General features: G+C 26.6%; 2 protein-coding genes across 4 annotated transcripts in view; both read right to left on the reverse strand.

The window, feature by feature from the left end:
• Positions 1-3,518: 3,518 nt before the first annotated feature.
• On the reverse strand, positions 3,519-7,078 carry hywnt11 (secreted signaling factor Wnt11). Its single transcript, XM_065788595.1, has 4 exons — positions 6,896-7,078; positions 5,800-6,035; positions 4,683-4,999; positions 3,519-4,544 (listed from the first exon to the last, which is right to left on the reverse strand). Exons 1-4 carry the CDS (start codon positions 6,961-6,963, stop codon positions 4,080-4,082), a joined length of 1,086 nt encoding a protein of 361 aa, XP_065644667.1. The 5' UTR covers positions 6,964-7,078; the 3' UTR covers positions 3,519-4,079.
• A 1,740-nt stretch (positions 7,079-8,818) lies between these two features.
• Positions 8,819-20,725, reverse strand: part of LOC136075437 (uncharacterized) — an 85,636-nt gene continuing 73,729 nt past the window's right edge. For 2 of the 3 annotated variants that reach the window (XM_065788596.1, XM_065788597.1), the window contains exons 13-15: positions 15,341-15,414; positions 9,558-9,719; positions 8,819-9,419 (exon numbers count right to left, since the gene is read on the reverse strand). In XM_065788596.1, the coding sequence (XP_065644668.1) occupies positions 9,206-9,419; positions 9,558-9,719; positions 15,341-15,414 (450 nt within the window). In that variant the 3' untranslated portion in view covers positions 8,819-9,205. Of the gene's footprint in view, positions 9,420-9,557; positions 9,720-15,327; positions 15,415-20,725 lie in introns of those variants that run through there. The other variant, XM_065788598.1, reaches the window with a different exon arrangement.

Here is a 20,725-nt window from a genome sequence, read left to right on the forward strand (position 1 = left end):
ATTTACTCATGCCAAGCCTCTCTTATTTGAAAATTCTTGATATATATCAGCTAAATATTTTTTAAATCCTTTGCTTTATGTACAAATGTAAAACAAATCCAAGCCAGTATCTTTCCAAAATTTATATACCTTGAAAGATAAAAACAAATACAACTTAAGAAATGATAGTTTAATTCGTCAACAATTCTTTAAATCTAACTTTGGAAAATCAAGCATTCTATTTCGTGGAGCTTTTCTTTGGAATAAAACAGTTTTAAAAAATTTTGACTTTTCTATGGAATGGAGTTACCTCTCATTCAAAAGAAAGCTTAAAGAAACCTAGGATTCTTATAATTTGTATAAGTTTTAAGTAGTACACTACTAAAAAAAATACATTTTTTGGAGTAAAATGTCAAAATTTAGTTTTTAGATCATTTTTTTCCAAGTTTTATCCTCTTTCATTTGATTTAACCTTCTTGTATTATCTAACAGTATAAAATATTTATAAGTTGCATTTATTAAGGCTTCCAAGACGATTAATTACTATTGAAATATCTTTATGGGTAGACTCAAAATCTGAAAGAGTTCTTGAATGCCATCATAAGGTCCAGCGTTCCAAAGAACACTTTTTTTTAGTAAAAAATAGTTGAAATAGGAACATACTCTGCTGTTATTTGTTTTAATACTGGGAGTAAAGGTATTTTGAGTGTTTTAAACTTTGACTGGGTATATAACAGTCATAACATCTATTTAATTTGACAAATCTTTTGTGAAGCAAATGAAGCAAATGTCAATACAAAAGTGTATAAAACAATAAAAAAGTTGAGATCAGTAGCCAAAAGATTCAGTGATAAATAAAATTCCAATAAAATTAATCTGTCATATGTTTTTGGTGGACATTAAACAAGATTTTATTTGAAAAAAACTTTAAATGTATTTTTTCACAACTTTTGATTTTTGTAATACAGGGTATCTTTGAAAGGTAATATCTTTACATTGACTAATAATTTTTGACTGAAATTTTTAGAATATACTCAGTATACTTGAAAAAATACGGTTAACTGATAGGATTTTTAAAATTCCAGGTCAATTATTTTTTAGTAAAGAAATTAGTTCCCATGTTAATTCAAATAGCTTGGTGTTTTAAGCATATTTTCAGTAATTTTTAATTAAATTTAGTATAAGTTCTTAAATTAAAAATCCATCTGTCAACCGGAATTAAACATTATAATGCATCATTCGACAAAGTTTGAACGAGAGAAAATTTATATAAGGGAAGATACTGAGTCACAAAGTAATTCAATTTTAGGCATTTTTAGACAGTTTTTCTGCCATTATGGATGTAAAAAAAAAATTTTTGAAAAAAATTTCGTTTTAGATATTTTTAAAAAAAATTTGTCTCACCAGAAAAGTATGAGTGTTTGGATTTATTCCAATTTTTTTTTTTCAAAAAAGTGCTATTTAGTAGTGTACCACCTTCATCAGCGGTTCTCTGTGACAAGACCTAATGGTCTTCTTTGAGTATCCGCGTTCTTTATTTATTTATTTTTTATTTATTTATTTTTACGATATCTTCACTTGTAATTTTTCTTTTGTATGTTTCTATTTGTATCTTAAAAAATTGTAATAAAGAAAAAAAAAAGATAAAAAGATTCTTTGTCTCTAGACATCGCAATTTTTAAAACAACTTTATCATATTAATACAAAGAGTTAGAGTTTCTAGTAAAACTAAAGGTATCCCAAACACGAAATATTTTGTTGGGGTTGTTGGCAGACTAAGTCTCGCGATAGGGGGAAAGCGATAGTGATTTTTTTTTTATCCAGATTTTTTTCTTTTATTTTTAAATCTTAAAAGAATGCCCAGCCAAAACATAAACCCGATCTATTTAAATCAATTGATGAATGTAGACTCCGCTCGAGACTCCGCTTGAAATGTCGTCAATGATATAGCAGTCTACGTCTATATCATTGTTGATAAAATTAATAATAGTAGCATAATTATTAAATAAAAACTATTAATGACTTAATTATTATTAAATAACAATAATAGTTAATACATATAAAACATTTTCTTCTAAATAAAACATAAAATGTCACAAAAATAAAAGCACCCAATTCTACGCTTTGAACACGCAACTCCGCTTTTGCGTAACCTAACGATATCCTTGACGCTACATTTATTGTTATCAAAATTAAACATTTAAAGTAAATCAGATATCCTTAGAGATTTTTTTTCCGTTTAGTCACTGTTAATTACAATTCTATATAGAACTATAAAAGTGCAATAATTGAATATAAAAAATTATACTATAAAATTTATAGTAATTTTATACTGAAAAGAATTAATTAGTTATCTAAAAGCAGGTAAAAAAATTTTAAATATTATCCTTTTTAAAACCACGTGACGTAATTTCTGGACGACCCCCTATGGGTCTATTGTGTATCGGCGCAAATAGTTTAAATAGCATAAATATTATTCTGTAAAAAAACCAATTTCTATTAATCAGGCGTTAAACTGTTTCTAAATGTTACTAATCAAGCATTAGACCATTTTAAAGCCTAAAATATTAAACGCTTTTTAGGACAATTATAAACATCTGAATAAGAAAACAAGCAAAAAATGTAATCAAGTTGATTTTCCACAACCCCACAAAAAAAGTTTTTTATTCGTCTAACATAAGACTTTAAATAGGCGTTTCAAAAAGTATGAAATACTTAATTGAAAAAAAAAAAAGATTAAAAAATCATTCATTATAATGGGTCTTATTAACTAAGGACGATAAAAAATAAACTAAGGATCTTATCTTTAAAAAAAGAAAAAGATTAAAAATATCGAGAAAAAGATTAAAAATAAATGGCGACTAACCGGATGCAATCTTATCATCGTTTATAGATCATTAAAAAGTAAAATTTCAAAGTTCCACTACGAGCAAAAGTTGTAAAACATTTAACAATATCAGAATAATTTTCTCTAGAGACATTTATCATTTTAACTAATTTATTGTATGTCAGCAAGCAATATACAATAAATTTTTTAAAGGGATAAATGTCTCTAGAGAAAATTATTCTGATATTGTTAAATGTAGATTCTGCAAAGTTTTTTTGTTAAAAACTTTAGATTACTTATAAGTTATTTGATACTTTTTAAAAGAATTGTAATGGTCATTTTTTACGAACTGGTGAACAATACAGTTTTAGTCAAAGGTTAGTTAAGGTTAAGTGGTATAGTTTAGAATTGAGTAGTGTTGAAGAGACGTAACCAGCCCTTCCATCCTTTAAATTAATACAGTGAAAAGCTATTTCATTTTTATTTTGTATTTTTGAAAAAACAAAACAGAATAAACAAATAAATCTCAATCTATTAATTTATTGTCATTTAACAAATAATTTTTACTTTGCTTTTATTAGATTTTATTTTATTTAGATTTTTTTGCTTTTGGAATACCTTTTAAAATAGTCTAAATTTAATGAAATAGTTACCTTTTAAAATAGTCTAAATTTAAGAATAATTTTCAAATAAACACAAAAAACAACGGGGCTCGAACATTTTTAACTCCGTTTTCAAGTTAATAAGTGCACGATAAATAAATAAAGTTATTTACAAATTTCAAAATAGCTGTAATATAAATATATTTATATAACATTATATTTATAACATAAGTTAACAAAGTAACAAAATAAAATATATAAACTATATAAAAAAAAAAGTGTTTACGACTTGCAAACATAAAACTATTTATGAAAATGCACATTTGTGGGCAAATTCTATTGCAACTTGCATACAAATCTGAAAACGTGTTGCACACAAATTCTATTTTTCATCTTTATGTTTTTACCAACAAGCAACATTTAGGCAGCTCATGGTTAACCTTCTCATACGAAAAGCAAATTTAAACCAAAAAATAGATTAAAACCTATTAAATAGATTTGATCTATTTTGGATTATTAATTTTACGGTGTCTCACAAAAGCTGATATTTGTTTTGCGTCATATTTTTTGTTTATCAGTCAGTTAACTTGGAGTATTAAAGATGGTGCCAATTATTTTTTATAAACTGATGCTTTATTTTCTTGGTTTACATGCCAATGTTTACTTTTTTATCAGACGCATTCGTATACCTTTTTCATACTTTTACATTTGTCGCATTCCACTCTGCAACAGTACACAAACTTGCAATTGCATTCTGAAATTATTTCAATTACCTTTTCACGGTATCCATAACAACATAGTTTTGAACAACTATTAGGCTGTGCATCGTCAAGGACACACTGCCTTCTGGACGATTTATGAAATCCGTTTATAATTTTACACTGATCAGGACCTTCATCTAGATAAAGAAGCTTTTCTGATTGAGAGAAGGGTATCTGAAATGTATTTTTAACGTTTTCTTTTACGTCATTTACGGGTAATCGTTTTAATTTAGCAAATCCAGCTTCATCATACTTTTTTAAAAGAATCTTAGAGATTACGGGATATTCCTTAAGTCTTCTATGACAATACTTTGTGGTGCAGCCAGCTGTTGCCCCGTTGCATATACAAGCAATTTCCTCTCCTTGAGCCAACTCCTAAAATATGTTTACAACAATATTTTTTAATACTTGTAACTATGTTACATTTATGTTGTAATCAGCCAATTATTAACTAAAAAAAACTTTTTAATTAGTTAAAGAAACAAATTGAACTATTCAGGTTCATAATTGTACCTTAAGCCCAACATCAATGTTATGCTTTCGTATGGTGTAAGACTTTTCTTGGTTTTCGTTGGTAGCTTTTTCTCTAAAACCTAGCTTCATAAATAAGTTAGCAAATTCAACTCCTACTCGAGTAATGTCTTTACATCCAACCATGTTGTCGATATTACTAAGATTTTTTGGATTAATCATTTCTGAAGGAAATGAAAATTGACGTGTTGTTTGAAAACAGGAACATTTATCAAGTTTTCCGGCCATACAACCACGGGCGATAGATAATGCTAGAGAAGAAGCTGCCAAAGAATGCAATAACGCTGATTCTTTTGTGTCTATAATAAAATAACAAATACAAGCTGGTAAATTAGACAAATTGTTCCATATAATGCAATACAATATATACATATATATATATATATATATATATATATATATATATATATATATATATATATATATATATATATATATATATATATATATATATATATATATATATATATATATATATTTATTTAGCAGCCGCAGCGCAGTGGTTAGCGCGCTTGCCTCAGAAGCTAGAGATCTGTGGTTAAACGCCACATCTGGGCAAATTTTATAACATCGGTAAGGAAGGAGGCGTGAACTTCCTTTCAAGTGCTCTTCCGCGGTGCTCTGTTGGCAAACGTATTTTTGGCGTCCCCATCACCATAGTTGTATATATATATATATATATATATATATATATATATATATATATATATATATATATATATATATATATATACAGTGCCGTGGCTAGTTGGTTGGAGAACCCCAAAAATCTATCATCAGAGGCCCAAAGTTTTAAAAACTTTCCACTACGTAATAAAAAATAAATGAATAAAATAAGCTCCTTAAATTTGTATAAATATATGCATGTAAGTTTCGTCACAACCAAAATGTCGTTTTCTTTATTTAGCAGGAAAGTTATTTAAAAGATTCTATATTTAGCACCATTGTCTTTTGCGATAATTCTGTAATAAACATTAAATCCTCTTTGAAAAAAACTTTCCTTCAAATTTTGATTTAGATTTTTGTTTAATGAGTTTAGTTTAGTTAAAAAAAAAAAAAAGCTCATTACTCTTTGAATTATTGTATGTTTAAAATTCACCTTTTTTCAAATCATCGTCATATGCTGGAGCTTTGTTTACACTTTGACAATTCCACCTTCTGTCTTTTAGCATGTCTTTGCACTCCTCTTTTGTGTCAGCTGTCGAAGATTTTGTCAAAGACATCCATTCAAAGTTCGATCGACAAAAGCTAACTTGTCTGCCATTGAATCCAAAGCTTTTGCGACATACGTTATTTTGAGACCAAGATGAACTTGATGGGAACTGATCGACGCCCCTTTATAATAAGATTTACAAAAATTGAAAGGTTAAAATCAAGTTAATCGCAAAAGCAATAACAAATCAATTAAAAGGAGTTTAATCAATGACAAAAATTTTAATTGCTTTTTTTTATCTTTAATGAATTATTTAATAAAAATAGTTTCATCTCATAAAAAAAGTTTTGTTATAATTCTTTTTTTTTTTTAATTAAATTTATTTTTATAATATTAGCATCTAAATGTTTAAAATGGTCAGTAAAACGGTAAAAGTTGAAAATAGACGTTATTAAAATCAAAATATGTGTTTACTATTTTATCTTTAAAGTTTCAATTTATTTTACTTAAGGATATTGTGCAAATCGCTTGAACTTTTAAACTGAACTAATATTTCAATGCTTCGCGCTAATTTGCTATTACTCTTTATAACATACCAAGATAACATGTACGCAAATTTAAACTAGCCTTACATAAGTATGAAATGTTATAAACCATACAAAAATGGAAATATTATATATATATGCATATATATATATGCAAATATATATATATGCATATATATATATGCATATATATATATATATGCATATATAGATGCATATATATATATATATGCATACACGTGTATGTGTGTGTGTATTTTTTTATGTGTGTTATGTATAAAAGTTAGAACTTTATACCTATAACATTATAAAAACTATAGGTTAATACAATATAAGTTAAGGTTGTAATTCAATAATTTTAACTTAACTATTCCTAAAATACTTTTTTGTTATTTTGTAACTTTTAATATAGCTTGTACTATAGTAAAACAAACACGAAAACAGAAAGAGTTGTATGATTATTATTTTCAAGTTCATTTTAACTTTACAAAACTTACAGCCATTTTATGTTTGCATAATTTATTCTAATTTCCATCAATATGATTAGATATATCGTAAAATCCATTGCGTAAAATAATCTATCGCTTTCTCTATTAAATATTACTTTTCCACAAAGCCTCACAAAGTCTTATATCTTTTACTTACTATCTCTAAATGAAAGCAAAAAGTAAATACATTTTTATGCATGATATGTACTCATACCGACTTTAGTCACGCAAATTAACATCACTGTGTATTTTCCGACAAAGCTCAACTGCTTTTGTCCCCGAAGATATATATTTGTTAGCGAAATAGCGTCGCGTTTGTTTTGCTTTCTATTGATCTTTTTTACGTAATTGTCGTATAAAAGAATTATTTCAAGAATTCCTCATCAAATAAAACGCGTTCACATTTCGATAAAGTTACAATATCCGTCTCAAGACGATTCGATTTTTGCAATTTTGGCAATGGAGGATTAAAGAAAATTTCGAATGAACATTTAAAACAAAACAAAAATAAACGTCAACAATTAAGCAATCATCTTAATGAATCTTCGTTATAATTTTGCTTTAAATTTAAAGCAAAAAGAAACAAAACCATAATTAGAACTGTTTTAATTAAATTTAATTTGTAGTCTCCGTATTTAAGATTTAAAATAAAATTGCATTTAAATTTTTTTAATGAAGTAAATCAGAGTTAAAAAGTTTTATTTTTATTTATATATGGTGAATATACTATTATTTTGAATAAACTTGCATAAAATAAAATTTTGGCGCGCCGGTTTGGCGAAGGATTCAAAGACTTTGTCGTTTACAAAAGGTAAAGTAAAGCAAAATAATTTCATTAATTCAACTTTAGGTTTCATGATGTAAAAAGCATCACCAACAGATACTCACACGTTGTATATTTTGCAATAAAAGTCGTGTACCTAATTACGAAGAATAAAGAGTGTGTGATTTAGCAAACATGTGTTATATTATTTTGTATTTAACAAACTTTTACTCTATAGATTAAATCGCTCCAGGAAATTAAAGTAAATTTAGCAGAGAAACAATTATTTAAAACACATACATCAGGTAAATGTTAGTAAAAAACATGAAATCGTTTTCGTTTTGCAAAGTTTACGGATAATAACTTTATATTGCCACAACCTCTAAATATTAATGGCTATACAATGTTTCTTAACATCTAAATTTTTGTTAACATTTGAATTAAGCTTGCTTTAAAGATGTAAACAACTTTTCTAGAATTCGTAACAAAACAATATATATATATATATATATATATATATATATATATATATATATATATATATATACATATATATATATATATATATATATATATATATATATATATATATATAAATATATATAATAAATGCATTAATATGCGATGCTACTATTTAGGGTTTTAATTTTGATGCATTCTGGAAATTTTTTTTACAAAATTATCACATTACATAGACCTGTATTTAAATTAAAAGAAAAAAGTTAAACTTTTGAACAGAAACCAAAGGTAATACCAAAATGGGCTTTGCAAAAGTCATTAAAAGATTTGTTTCAAACATAAAGCTGTTATATGTCAAGAATAATGTTAAATGCGGTAGACCTAATATTAGAACCTGAAGAATCAAAATTTATAATAACCATATAAAATATCTACATTTTCAATAATTTTTAAATTTTGTTTGATTTCATTTTTAATTTTTAAATTTGTTTTTATAACACTTACTATTTTGATTTTGTGAAATTGTTTTAAACAGGCCTAATCCTAATTCCACTCCTAATCACAAGATTCATCTTCAAGATAAACAAGATAAAAACTTAAAATTTTAAATAAATATGTGACTATTTAATAAAGAATACTTATGAAATAAAGAATAGTTAGGATAACTAAAAATTCATTCAGCTGGGATAGCCAAGTGAGGAATACAAAAGTCAAGAAATAATTTTTTATTTTTATACTTTTATAAATTCACAGCAAAAATCCTTACAAAAATCTTTACAAAAATTGACTTGTAAACCAAAAAAAGATTTAACATACGTATGAAAATGTCTTGAAAGGATAAAAAAATTTTATATTTCCATTTACAAATTCATAAAAAAAATGAATTTTATTTTATAAATTTTTACAAATTTATAAATATAAATAAATATATATATATATATATATATATATATATATATATATATATATATATATATATATATATATATATATATATATATATATATATATATATATATATATAATATATATATATATATAAAAGATGGTTGTCATATTTATATAACATTAAATAAAGTAAAAGCATTTTGAAAAAATTAAGATCTATCTATAACTTCCGTTGAAGACGTCGGTGGCGTTTTTGGTCCGTTAATACTTTTAGGAAGTAAAAAGGAAAGCAGAAGTATTATTAAAGTAAAAAAAGCTATAGCAAAAAATGCAAGTCGATAGTCAATCGGAAATTTAACTTGATGATAAATATCATTGATAGACCATGCAAATAAACTACCGAACATAGTTGGTGAAGCCACTCTAAAAAAAAACTAATATTTATTAAAAAAAACAGCCTACATTATTTAATAATACTACATACATAAAGTTAATTTCTATAGTAAGAAATAAAACTTTAAAACGACAAAAAAAAAAAGTAAAAAGATTTTAATATTTTACCTCATAATTTCTTGGACAGAGTACGCTAAACCGTTTACTCGTCCCGCTCGGTCTGAGTACACAGAATTATTTATAAAAAGTGCAATGCACGATCGGCTACTAATGTCAGCAATCATACGAAGTAAACCAACAAATATCAGTAAAAACCACATAATGCCTTTACTATTATTGACAAAAAAAGAATAATAATATTAATACATAAACATAATATTAATATGTATACACATATATGCGTATATATGTGTGTATAAATATATTGAAACAAAATTACTGTATTTATATTATTATTTGTTCTCTCTCTAAATGTTTTGCTCAAAGATTAGACTAGATTTAACTTGCGGTTTTCACATATATTTATGAGTCATAAAAATTTTCTTAAATATATTTTCAACATAATTCAAAATCACATACTTCCTTATGTTTTGTAATTTTTGTCATTTTTTAATGCAAGTGCAATTTTGTCGTATAAAAGCTCAATAACGTATATGCCAAAATAAAGATATTTGGAAGCCTTGCCAAAGTTGAAAAAAAGCCAAAACATTTAAAAGTTAATTTCGAAAATAAGTAAAAAAAATGTGGCATCTTTTTCGGATAAAAATACATACTTATTTAAAAAACTATATTTTTTATAAAAATAAATTTAGTTAGCCAATGATAGTTTTGTGACTAATTTAATATTATTGGATAATTTAATTTTATTGAGATAAGAAATAAATTTTTTGGGATTGTCTGTAAACCAGTGGCGGATCCAAAATTTTTTTGGCCTTTGAGATAACTTTCAGACATTGAGCAAACTCCAAACATTTACATTTTTATACTTATGTCAAATAAGGATGCTTTGCAAAAAATTGCGATGATTGGAGCCTGGGAACAAAATAGACCCAAAATTTCGCCGCCCTTTTATCAAGTTGATAAAATATACTTTGTACTGTTTTTATCTAGATTTATATGTATCGATTAATTTTAAGCTTCATAGTATAATATTTCAACGTCCAAAAATTATAACCATGTAAAGTTTAAAACCCCTAAATTTGAAAGGGTTAAAATTTTATATGGTCATAATTTTTGAATGCTGAGAGATAATATAATAAAACTTAAAATCTATTGATGAATATAAGTCTAGTTGAGAATAGTAGAAAAAATACTTTATTAAACTGCTGCTCTCAAGTTTGGGACAGGGAGGAGCAAAAATTTGGGGGCTTTTTTGTTTTTGACTCCAATTATCACAATTTTTTGCAAAGCATCCTTACTTGACATAAGTATAAACAAAATCAAACAAAACAAAATGTCACAAAACATAAAATTTAATTTAAATCAAATAAAACATAAATGCCACAAAATGTTGACACAAAAGCTGCTGCTAAAGAGTCAAAGAATATTTCGCTAGAAATTAAAAAAAAAAAAATTAAAAAAAAAAGTTTCTGTTAGGTATAATAACTTATTCTCTCATGTTTTAGAATATTTAAAACCTGTGAAAAAATAAAGTTTGTTTGAATTCTACCTAATAGGACATCTATAGCTCAACCTTTTTATGTACTCTTGCCTTAAACCTCTTAAAACGGCATTGCATAAAAATATCACAGAGTAAAAAGGCTCACTTGCTGGTTGCGCAAAGATATCTCTTGACTAACAAAAATTATAGTAAGTAAATCCAGTAAAATATCGAAAAAATTAATATATTATTTAGAGAAGAAAAAAGGATACAGAAACTTTAGAAGATAGCTTTAAGAATTTTTTTAAGACAAATATTAATCTTTTTAATCTGTTAAAACTAATAAATGAAAAAAACATTCTTGTGGGTAAGATGTTAGCTGAAAATCTAAAGATATTTAATAAATGTTATGACATTGTTTCTAAGGTTGCTAATGTAACTTTGAGATGAAGGTTATGGCATTGTAGCTAAGAACGTAGCAAAGTAGAAAAAAGCAAAATAAATAAAAATACTAACGGTATTTGTATTTATTTAGTCAAAAATACAATCTAAAGAAAATCTGAAAGAATCCATTGACCACAGTTTGAAAGTATTTGGTAACATTAAAAATAAACTAAAAGCAAAAAGAAAAAAAAAGAGAAGTAAGCTCAAAAAACTGGATACCTGTGCAAAGAGAAGTATGGGAGTTGATTGTTGTTATTTATGCAAACGAACTTATCCCCAAAAAAAATTACAACTGTTAAGAAAACTGATGTATATGTGAAATCAATGGTGAAAACTTTAAAAGTATAGAACTGGTCTAACTGAATGTTTAGTTTCACATTGAATGAACTTTAGAAAGCAAAACCAGAGAACTTAAACATTACTACTTTTTATCAGTACATTTTTTTTTCTGATTCTCTCCCAGCAAGGCTGCAAGCAACTATTAAGTAAGGAGTACTTAAAAAAAAAAAAAAGAATAGAGTTAAAGAGCAAGGAAATGGTTTACATAAAACTTGGAAAGTTGAAGGTTGTATGAGTCAGGAAAACATGGAGATGGGAGAGAGTTCCAAAGAGTTGAAGTAAAGGGAAAAAAAAAAAGAAAAAAGAAAAGTTTTTAAAGCATGCAGGGACAGATACAGTAAAAAAATGAGACTTTGCTGAATGACAAGTCAAGCAAGAATGAGTCTATTAAATAGTTAAATTTATTTAATAGTTTTTAATTCATTTTACTCTTTAATTTGGATATTTTCATTATTTCATCATAACATAAATTATTTACACATTTTAATCAACCTTCAAAAAGTAAGAGAGTTTAATTTGCTCAAATCAAAATTGTAAAGTTTTTCTAATTTTGCAAATATTATGCAAAGTTATCCAAACCAAAATAACTTTTTCTTTAACAATTATTCTACTTTTTAAAGGGATCCCAAACCTCCGAGACATGTTGTGTTCAAATTAAAGAGAATGATACAAAAAAATAATTGGGCTAAATTTTTTTGATTAAAACAACAGAATAAATGCATGCCAAGTAAAAATAACTTTTTTTTTATAGTCAAAGCTTGCTTTCTTTGTTTTGCTGTAGGCCAAATAGTCTTCATAATATATGCTACAATTTACAGACTTGGCAGTTTATTTAAGTGTGTTTCTTTCCAAAGAGTTTTAGTACATGATGCCATTGATTTTTTTGTTTGTTTCCATCATTGACCTTTTAAATAAACAAAAAAATCAATGACGCCATGTTCTAAAACTCTTAGGAATAAAACACAACAATTTCATTCGCTCGGTTGCAACTTTTTTCATCTTAAAACAATGACAACAGTTACATTGAAAAACAATAAAAAAAACATTTTGAAGACTTTGGTGTTTGATTTTATTGAAACAAAGTTATTGAAAAATAATATATATATATATATCATTGATATATATATATATATATATATATATATATATATATATATATATATATATATATATATATATATATATATCAATGATATATATATATATTGTTTTTTTTCATCGGCTAATTTATGGAATAGCTTGCCAAGCGAGTTGGTTAAAGCACGATCAGTTAACAGTCTTATATTTTTTCATTTTAAAACAATGACAACATTTGCAATTTTTTTCATTAAAAACAATGACAACAGTTACATTGAAAAATAATAGAAAAAACATTTTGAAGACTTTGGTGTTTGATTTTATTGAAACAAAGTTATTGAAAAATAATATATATATATATATATATATATATATATATATATATATATATATATATATATATATATATATATATATATATATATATATATATATATATTATATATGGAATTTTTAATGCCCAAAAGGGCATTACATATTTACAAAATATTTATTGTCATGCAGAAAAAAAAAATACTAACGAAGAAAAGCAAAAAATTCAAAATATATTAAATAGTTATACATTTAGATATCTTTATACAACATCAAACAAAAAAACAGTTACAAAATTAGGGGGCATAAAAGTTTTTAAAACAGCTGGATTCTTTTGACAGACATAAATGTACATTGCGTTTCTCACAGAGTATAGCGGAATACCCTGTTCAGGTGAGAAATTTATACCTTCCACTTTTTTAACCATAAACTGGCTGGTGGCCAATATTGTTGGCCCTGACACACTGTGGGGAGGCAACTGTTTTTGCAGACTGTTGCTTTTTTATTCCAATCAGTCTCTCCACCTCAATTGATGGTTGACCATGTTCCTTAGTTGCCTCTTTTCTGCTTCTCAGGTTTTCAAATAGCTCAGTTTTGAACCCAAGCAAAGAAAGATGTAGGGATCCTTTGTGGTTGAGGTCTTCTCTGTACAAAAGCCAATACTGAACAACCATTAGATCGAAAAAATGGAACACAAGTCGATCTTACCACTTCTTTGATTGAATAGGGTTTCTGTACAGAGCCACCAATGAATCTAACAAATCAACCACACCCATAAAAGAATTATAGATGGTCACAACGGATGGACAATTGAAACAATGTCAACTTTATTTTTTCTATCGAACCTGGAAACTTCTTTTGTAAGTAGGACACCTGCATAGCTACTGAGCAGGGTCACAAATTTATTGTCCACCCATTTTACAGCATCCATCTGCATACTATCATATGTGTTTGCTTTTAAAATTGCTGTACCTCTTCCAGATATGGAAAGCTCTTTGTCTGTAGGAAATAAACATCCTTTCAAACGATTTGCTTGCACTGTACCTGAGGAAACTATTCCTTGTTTGTGCAGAGTTACTTGCAAAGGAATGGAGGTGAACCAGTTATCAAAGTAAACTTTGTGCCAGACACCGCTAGAAATGTCTTGCAATAGTCTCAGAACAATGATTCCAAAAGATCCTATGTCTGGTTGTCCTCGACAAGGGTGAACACTTTTTGGGGTTGTATGTACTTGAGGCTACTTTTGCCTTTAAATGGCACTATCTGCTCGCCCACACTCAGCAGTTCAGATGAGGCAATATTTTGGAAACTCTTTTTAAGAGCATCAAAAATAATCCTAACTTTGTCTAATTTATTGGTGGCATTTTCATTGTTGTCAAAATGTAGATGATTTTTGATAAGCTCAAACCTCTTTTTAAGTGGCATATTGTGGCAATATTGCAACATACAAAAATAGAGCTATAGTAAAAAAAAAAACAGGAAATTTACAGAAATGAATAGTTTTTGAACGGATATATGATTTAATTTCTAGAAAATATTTTTTAAATGTTTAAAACCTAATACTTAATATAATAATTCATTCAAAGTTTACTTACTGTATTGGTTTGACGGCTCAATGCTTGTTAAAATGTGAAATGAGATCAAATAAAGTTCTACACAAATGATTTCTTGTGTTGGTTTTGTAAAAAACCATTACAGGAATATAGCAAAACAAAAAATTATAGAAAAATTGCAAATAAAACATAAAAAGTTGGCGTTTATAGTATTGTTGCAAAAATGCAACAGGATCCAATATAGGGTTAACTATAATAAAGGTTCAAAGCAGGTTTTTACAGCCTAAACAAAAAAAAATCAATTCTATTTTACAAAACGATCCATTTTTACAGTGCTTACAAGATTTTAAATCAGTGGTGATATTAATATTTGCACCTTAATAATTACTAATAGTTTCAACCTAATTCTATTAATATAATACAAATTAAATAATTAATTACAATAAATTATAACAAATATATTAAACTATAATACAATACTTCTTTTAAAAAATGAAATTATAACTTAATTCTAAATTTATATAAAACAGATAAAAATTATTATATTACATATAAAAAAAAAATCATATTTTAAAAACACAAATTATGAAAAGAATATTTAAAACAAGTTTACCATTTAGACTTACTTTGAATGAAAAATTTGAATGAATGGAAACATAGCTGTAGTTGCAACAAGAATTAAAATCGTAGCTTGTAGTGTCTAAAATTATTTGAATAATATTTTACTAATTTGATAGCATAATGTATGTTATTTTACTTATATATTATAATGTCATTTTCTGGTATCTGTTATATTTGTACAGCCAGTGGTGGTTTAAAGAGTGTATTCATGTGTTATTTAATGAGTGCACTATGTTCACTGAACTATAAACTCTCCCCACTCCTAATATTTTTGCATTTAATCAATTGTATGCATCAGTAAACACGACTTATGTTGTCAAACAAAATCTGAATTAGGTGCTAAATAAGTACATTTTCAATATTTTTAAAAAACACATTTCTAAATTAAAATGTAATTGTTTCCTTTATTTCTTACTAAGTTTTATTAAAGTCACCCATGGTAGTCAAAATAAACCATTAACATTTATTTAATTTACAAAATAAAATAAAAAATAATATAATAAATACATTTACAATACAAATAATATTAATGCTATTGTTTGTTTAAAGTAAATTAACTAAAGCAGATTTTAGCTTTTCTCCATAATTTTTGTGTCATATGGCTATTTATTAGTTTATTAAAGTTATTTTACACTTGTAAGGAATAGCTTCACTGCATTGTTTTGCATAGTTACCTTAGCTATTATTATTTTGTTTTACAAAAGAAAGAAAATGACACACTAAAATATGTGCTTTCCACAAAGCTATTAAATCATAGTCAAAAATATATTTTGTATATCGTTGAAAACTAAAACATAAACTTTTGAAGTATTTAAGTTTACCAGAATTTGTACCCAGCTCCCGATTAAAAACTGATGATTTTACTAATGAAAATGCAGTTAATGTAACACCCCTAAATCAAAACATCTCTAAAATATCTAACAGGGACATAAATCTTTTAAGAGTGTTTAAGAGTGTTGGTAAAATCCATCTTTAAAACATCTGACAGGAAGTTGACAAGGATTATCTATTAAGATTGATTTCTTGACAGGAACCTATTAAGATTGTTTCTATTTAAACCTAAACTATGGTATCCTCTCATTACCATGTAATTTGTTTTCAACCAGTTTTGAAAAGCTGGTCAAATGCATAAAAGAAAAGTACAAAGTTTATCCATCATAATGTAAAGTTCAGGTAAAGGAAAAATGCATTCAAGAAAAGTTTTGTGATCATCTTCCAAGTAAATTAAACGTATCATTTTTTGTATTTTTGTATTTTCAATCATTTTTATCCATCACATACATAACAACATGTCTAAGGAGCCCAATTTTAAGGGAGCATTCTCCTTTGCAATACAGACGGGCATATCTTTCAGAGTGACTTAAAAGTTCAAAAACACTGTTTCCACACTTTCAATCAAATACCTTATCTTCAAGTTTAAAAGGCTTCAGTTATTTCAAATCTAAATTTCTCAATGGTAAGATATAACAACATCTAAACAAGATATAAACAACAGATATTTCACACAAGAGTGTTCACATATGTCAGAAGAATAATGATTTTTTGGGTCAAAACTATAAAAGATTGAACTCCATCTACTGATATTTTTACTATTAAATTAAGATTATCAATAATTCCTGCTTAGAAAATAGAAAACAATTTGTTGCTGTTATTTCTAGAAGGTTCTAATATATTTGATAGCTCCATAATAGTTTAGAATGAGATCTGATTTTCTATCTTTACAACTTTTATTTCATTTGCTCCAAGAAGATATCCATGCATAACAAAAGAATATTTCCATAGTAACAAAGAGAAGATTTCCATGCATAGATAACATGAACTGTTCTCTGTTTAAAATCCTTTCATATTCCATTTTTCATTTTAACTATCCAGGTGTTACTCAATGTGAATTTTATCTTTCAGTTTTTCACTGATCTCTATGATAATGCAAAAGTGTATATAGATATAAATAAATTAAATTTATATCTATCTATAAATTATATATGTAAACTATGTTAGCGTATTCTACAAATAAAGTGCATAATGCTGTTAAAGAACAGAACAATAATAAATTAGTAACACTTACCTTATTTTTTCTTCTTTTGGAAGTTTTAATCTTATTTTTATTCTTTAGGAAAAAAAATTAGATAAGTGTTTTTACTAATTTATATATATATATATATATATATATATATATATATATATATATATATATATATATATATATATATATATATATATATATATATATATATATATATATATATATATATAGTGGCAATTAATTCATATTAAAGTACAGTCAGTATCTTTTTGTTAAGATTAAATAACTTTCTTCTGCAGTTGGAAGAAAAAACTGAGGGACAAACCTTAAGGTCGGAAGCAAAGTCTAGCCAAATTTATTTTTGAATTTTTTTGCATATCAAGAGTTTTATAGGTATTAGATATTTTGATCTAATATTTTAATTTGTCAAGTACAAAAGTTAAACTTTGCTGCCATGTTAGAAAATGACAACTACATCTAGAAAGCAGTGGTAAATAGATTAACTTAATTACCTTATAGCCAGGATTGGTTGGGAAACAGGAGCAATTGCTCTCGAATACAGACCAAGGAAATAATATTTAGTTGCGAAAAACTGGCCAGGCTTTGTAGTCGTTTTAAGAACATTTAACTTTATATATGTCCGTAAACCAAAAATGTTTTGTTTTATGGACATACATGAAAACATACATAAACTTGAATGTTCTCAAAACATCTTGGTGTGGAAGAATAAAAAGCAAACACTTAGGATCCGCCAAATTTACAAACAAACTAATTCTATTGGTTTAAAAATACGCTGACTAAGCGAAAAAAAGTTCTAGAGCATTCTGTTGAAATGTTTTAAAAATTGAATTATTCAAGATTTGTTAAGTTTTGAGATTTCTAGCATAAATTGTTTTAAGAATATATTATCAAATGAACTCTGATTTCGATACTATGGCTCATTATTAGAGCCACATCTGCAAAGCCATAAATCTTTTAAACTATTATTATTTGCTTACAAAAATAAATGTTCTATATACTTTTTTAAATTATCAAAATTTTGAAAGTTTATTATAAATTATAAATTTGATAAGTATATTCTTATTTTTTATTTAAAAATTATGTATTTTTCATGTAAATGTAATTTTGTGTATCTGTTTTTATTCTAATGTAATCTTTTAAAGCAGCTTTTACGATTTATTTTGTAAACAAAGACTTTCAACAATAATTGCGTTTTCAATGAAATTAATAATAATTATCAAAGTTAATAAAACTAATTATGAAATAAACATACAAGAAGTTTCTGGTTACTAAACACAAACATGCATACAAAGTAACTCGCGGATGAACAAGCACCGCGCCTGAGATCACGACAGGACACAAATATGTATATATATATATATATATATATATATATATATATATATATATATATATATATATATATATATATATATATATACATATATATATATATATATATATGTACTCTCGAGTACTAAATAGAAGTGGATGGGACAGACGTTTATAAATAAATTTTTAGAAAATTTTCCCATCCACCCTTAGCTCATTAGGCCCCCCCCCCGCATTTATTAATTTTTATTTGTTATCAAAAAAAAAATTATATATATCAAAACTAAAAAAAAAAATTCAAGTGAAAATCGACCTTACGAATTAAAAAACACACTAGTAACTGATAAATATTGAAACTTTCAGACTAAAATTACCACCCACCCTTTTATTCCCATCCCCCTTGTATAAGGACTCGAGAGTAACAAACAATATTGTTTCGTCCTCTAGGACTTTTCAGTAATGTAATAATTTTATGGGACTTAATCTAAGCAACAAAACTAAAAAACTGGTTTGTGCACAAACTACAGAGTAGTGGGCAAACAATAATGATGCATCCCATAAGGAGAGAGCTTAACAAAACTACAAGTTAAGGAGCTATATCCAACATTAGACAATATTGTTTCACAACACAAAAATAATTACATACATAAAGTGACTTACAAGTGGATCAGCACCGCGCCAGAGGTCAAGACAGAATGCAAACATACATGAATGAAACAAAAACATACACAAAACACAAATAATTACAAACATAAAGTGACTTACGAGTGAATCAGCACTGTGCCAGAGGTCGAGATAGAACACAAACATACATGAACAAAACAAAAGCATACACAACAAAATACAAACATAATTACATACATAAAGTTACTTACGAGTAAAAAATTTTAAAATAAAATGTTTATCTGTCCGATTCAGATGTAGAACTAAAATCGTTACTGCAGCAGCTTTCTTCGCTACTATAATCAGTGACATTGCTAGCATTAGCTGAATCAAGACGATAAACTTTTTGCTTACTTAAGTGAATATACACAGAGCGACTCAAAACATCTTCTTGTTCTTGGTAAGTATAATTCTGGTCATTCCTTTCTATGATTATAGAGTCTTCCATTGTTGAGTGATTTATCTTTAAACGCCGTTCAGCCAGTATTACAGTCAAAATACTGAAAATGCGTTCGACAGCGGAATTAGAGCTAGAAATACACATCATAAGTTCAACTAGAAGATAAAAGTTTGGAAACTTGATTCTATGATAAAGAAAAAACTTCTGCCACATTTCTAGTGGTGTGAGTGCAATAGTGTACTGAGTATTTATTACTAGTTTTGCAGCTTTCTATTCTGGAAGAACCATTTTAAAATCTATTCCTGCAGCCTCTAGAGGGTAAAAGAGTTCCTTTAGTAATAAAGAAATGCTGGCATCACCATACATGCTGTCTGCTGTCCATAATTTTGGATCTAACCAATCCATTGATTCGAATATGGGATTTAAAAGCAAATTAAATATATCGTTTATCAATGGCAGAATGATGTTGATTGCTGATTTTCTTAATTTAATGGCAGAACTAAGACATTCCAAGATAAGATTGGCCATGATGCCAAGCTCAATCTCAACAAACTCTGGATTCAAGTTTTTCAATTCATGGCCTTCTTTGAAATATGAAGAAACAAGATTAGTTGTACCATCTTTTTCATTGATTCTAAACTTTAGTAAATATGAATCAACATCATTGATACCTTTATTGCTTAATTTGTCTAAGCTAGCTTTTAATTCATTCACCATTAACAATTTCTTTTAGAAAACCAACAATAACGGAGATAATTTTTCTAAAATATCCAAATAACTGCGAACTATATATAATAGTCTGTATTCATGCAACCATTTGGATATCTGCTTTGGTGTTGCGATCTGCAAGAGCATTTTCGAAACCCACAATAAGTGAAGGCCAGTTATGTAATAGTCTTGTAAAGCCGCGTCTCGTGTGACTTATAAAGCGAGTTCCTGATATTTTAGGCAAGGTGTAGCATGTAATATTCA

Source organism: Hydra vulgaris, chromosome 01 (genome assembly GCF_038396675.1).
Source record: "Hydra vulgaris chromosome 01, alternate assembly HydraT2T_AEP".
In the NCBI taxonomy this organism is placed as follows: Eukaryota; Metazoa; Cnidaria; class Hydrozoa; order Anthoathecata; family Hydridae; genus Hydra; species Hydra vulgaris.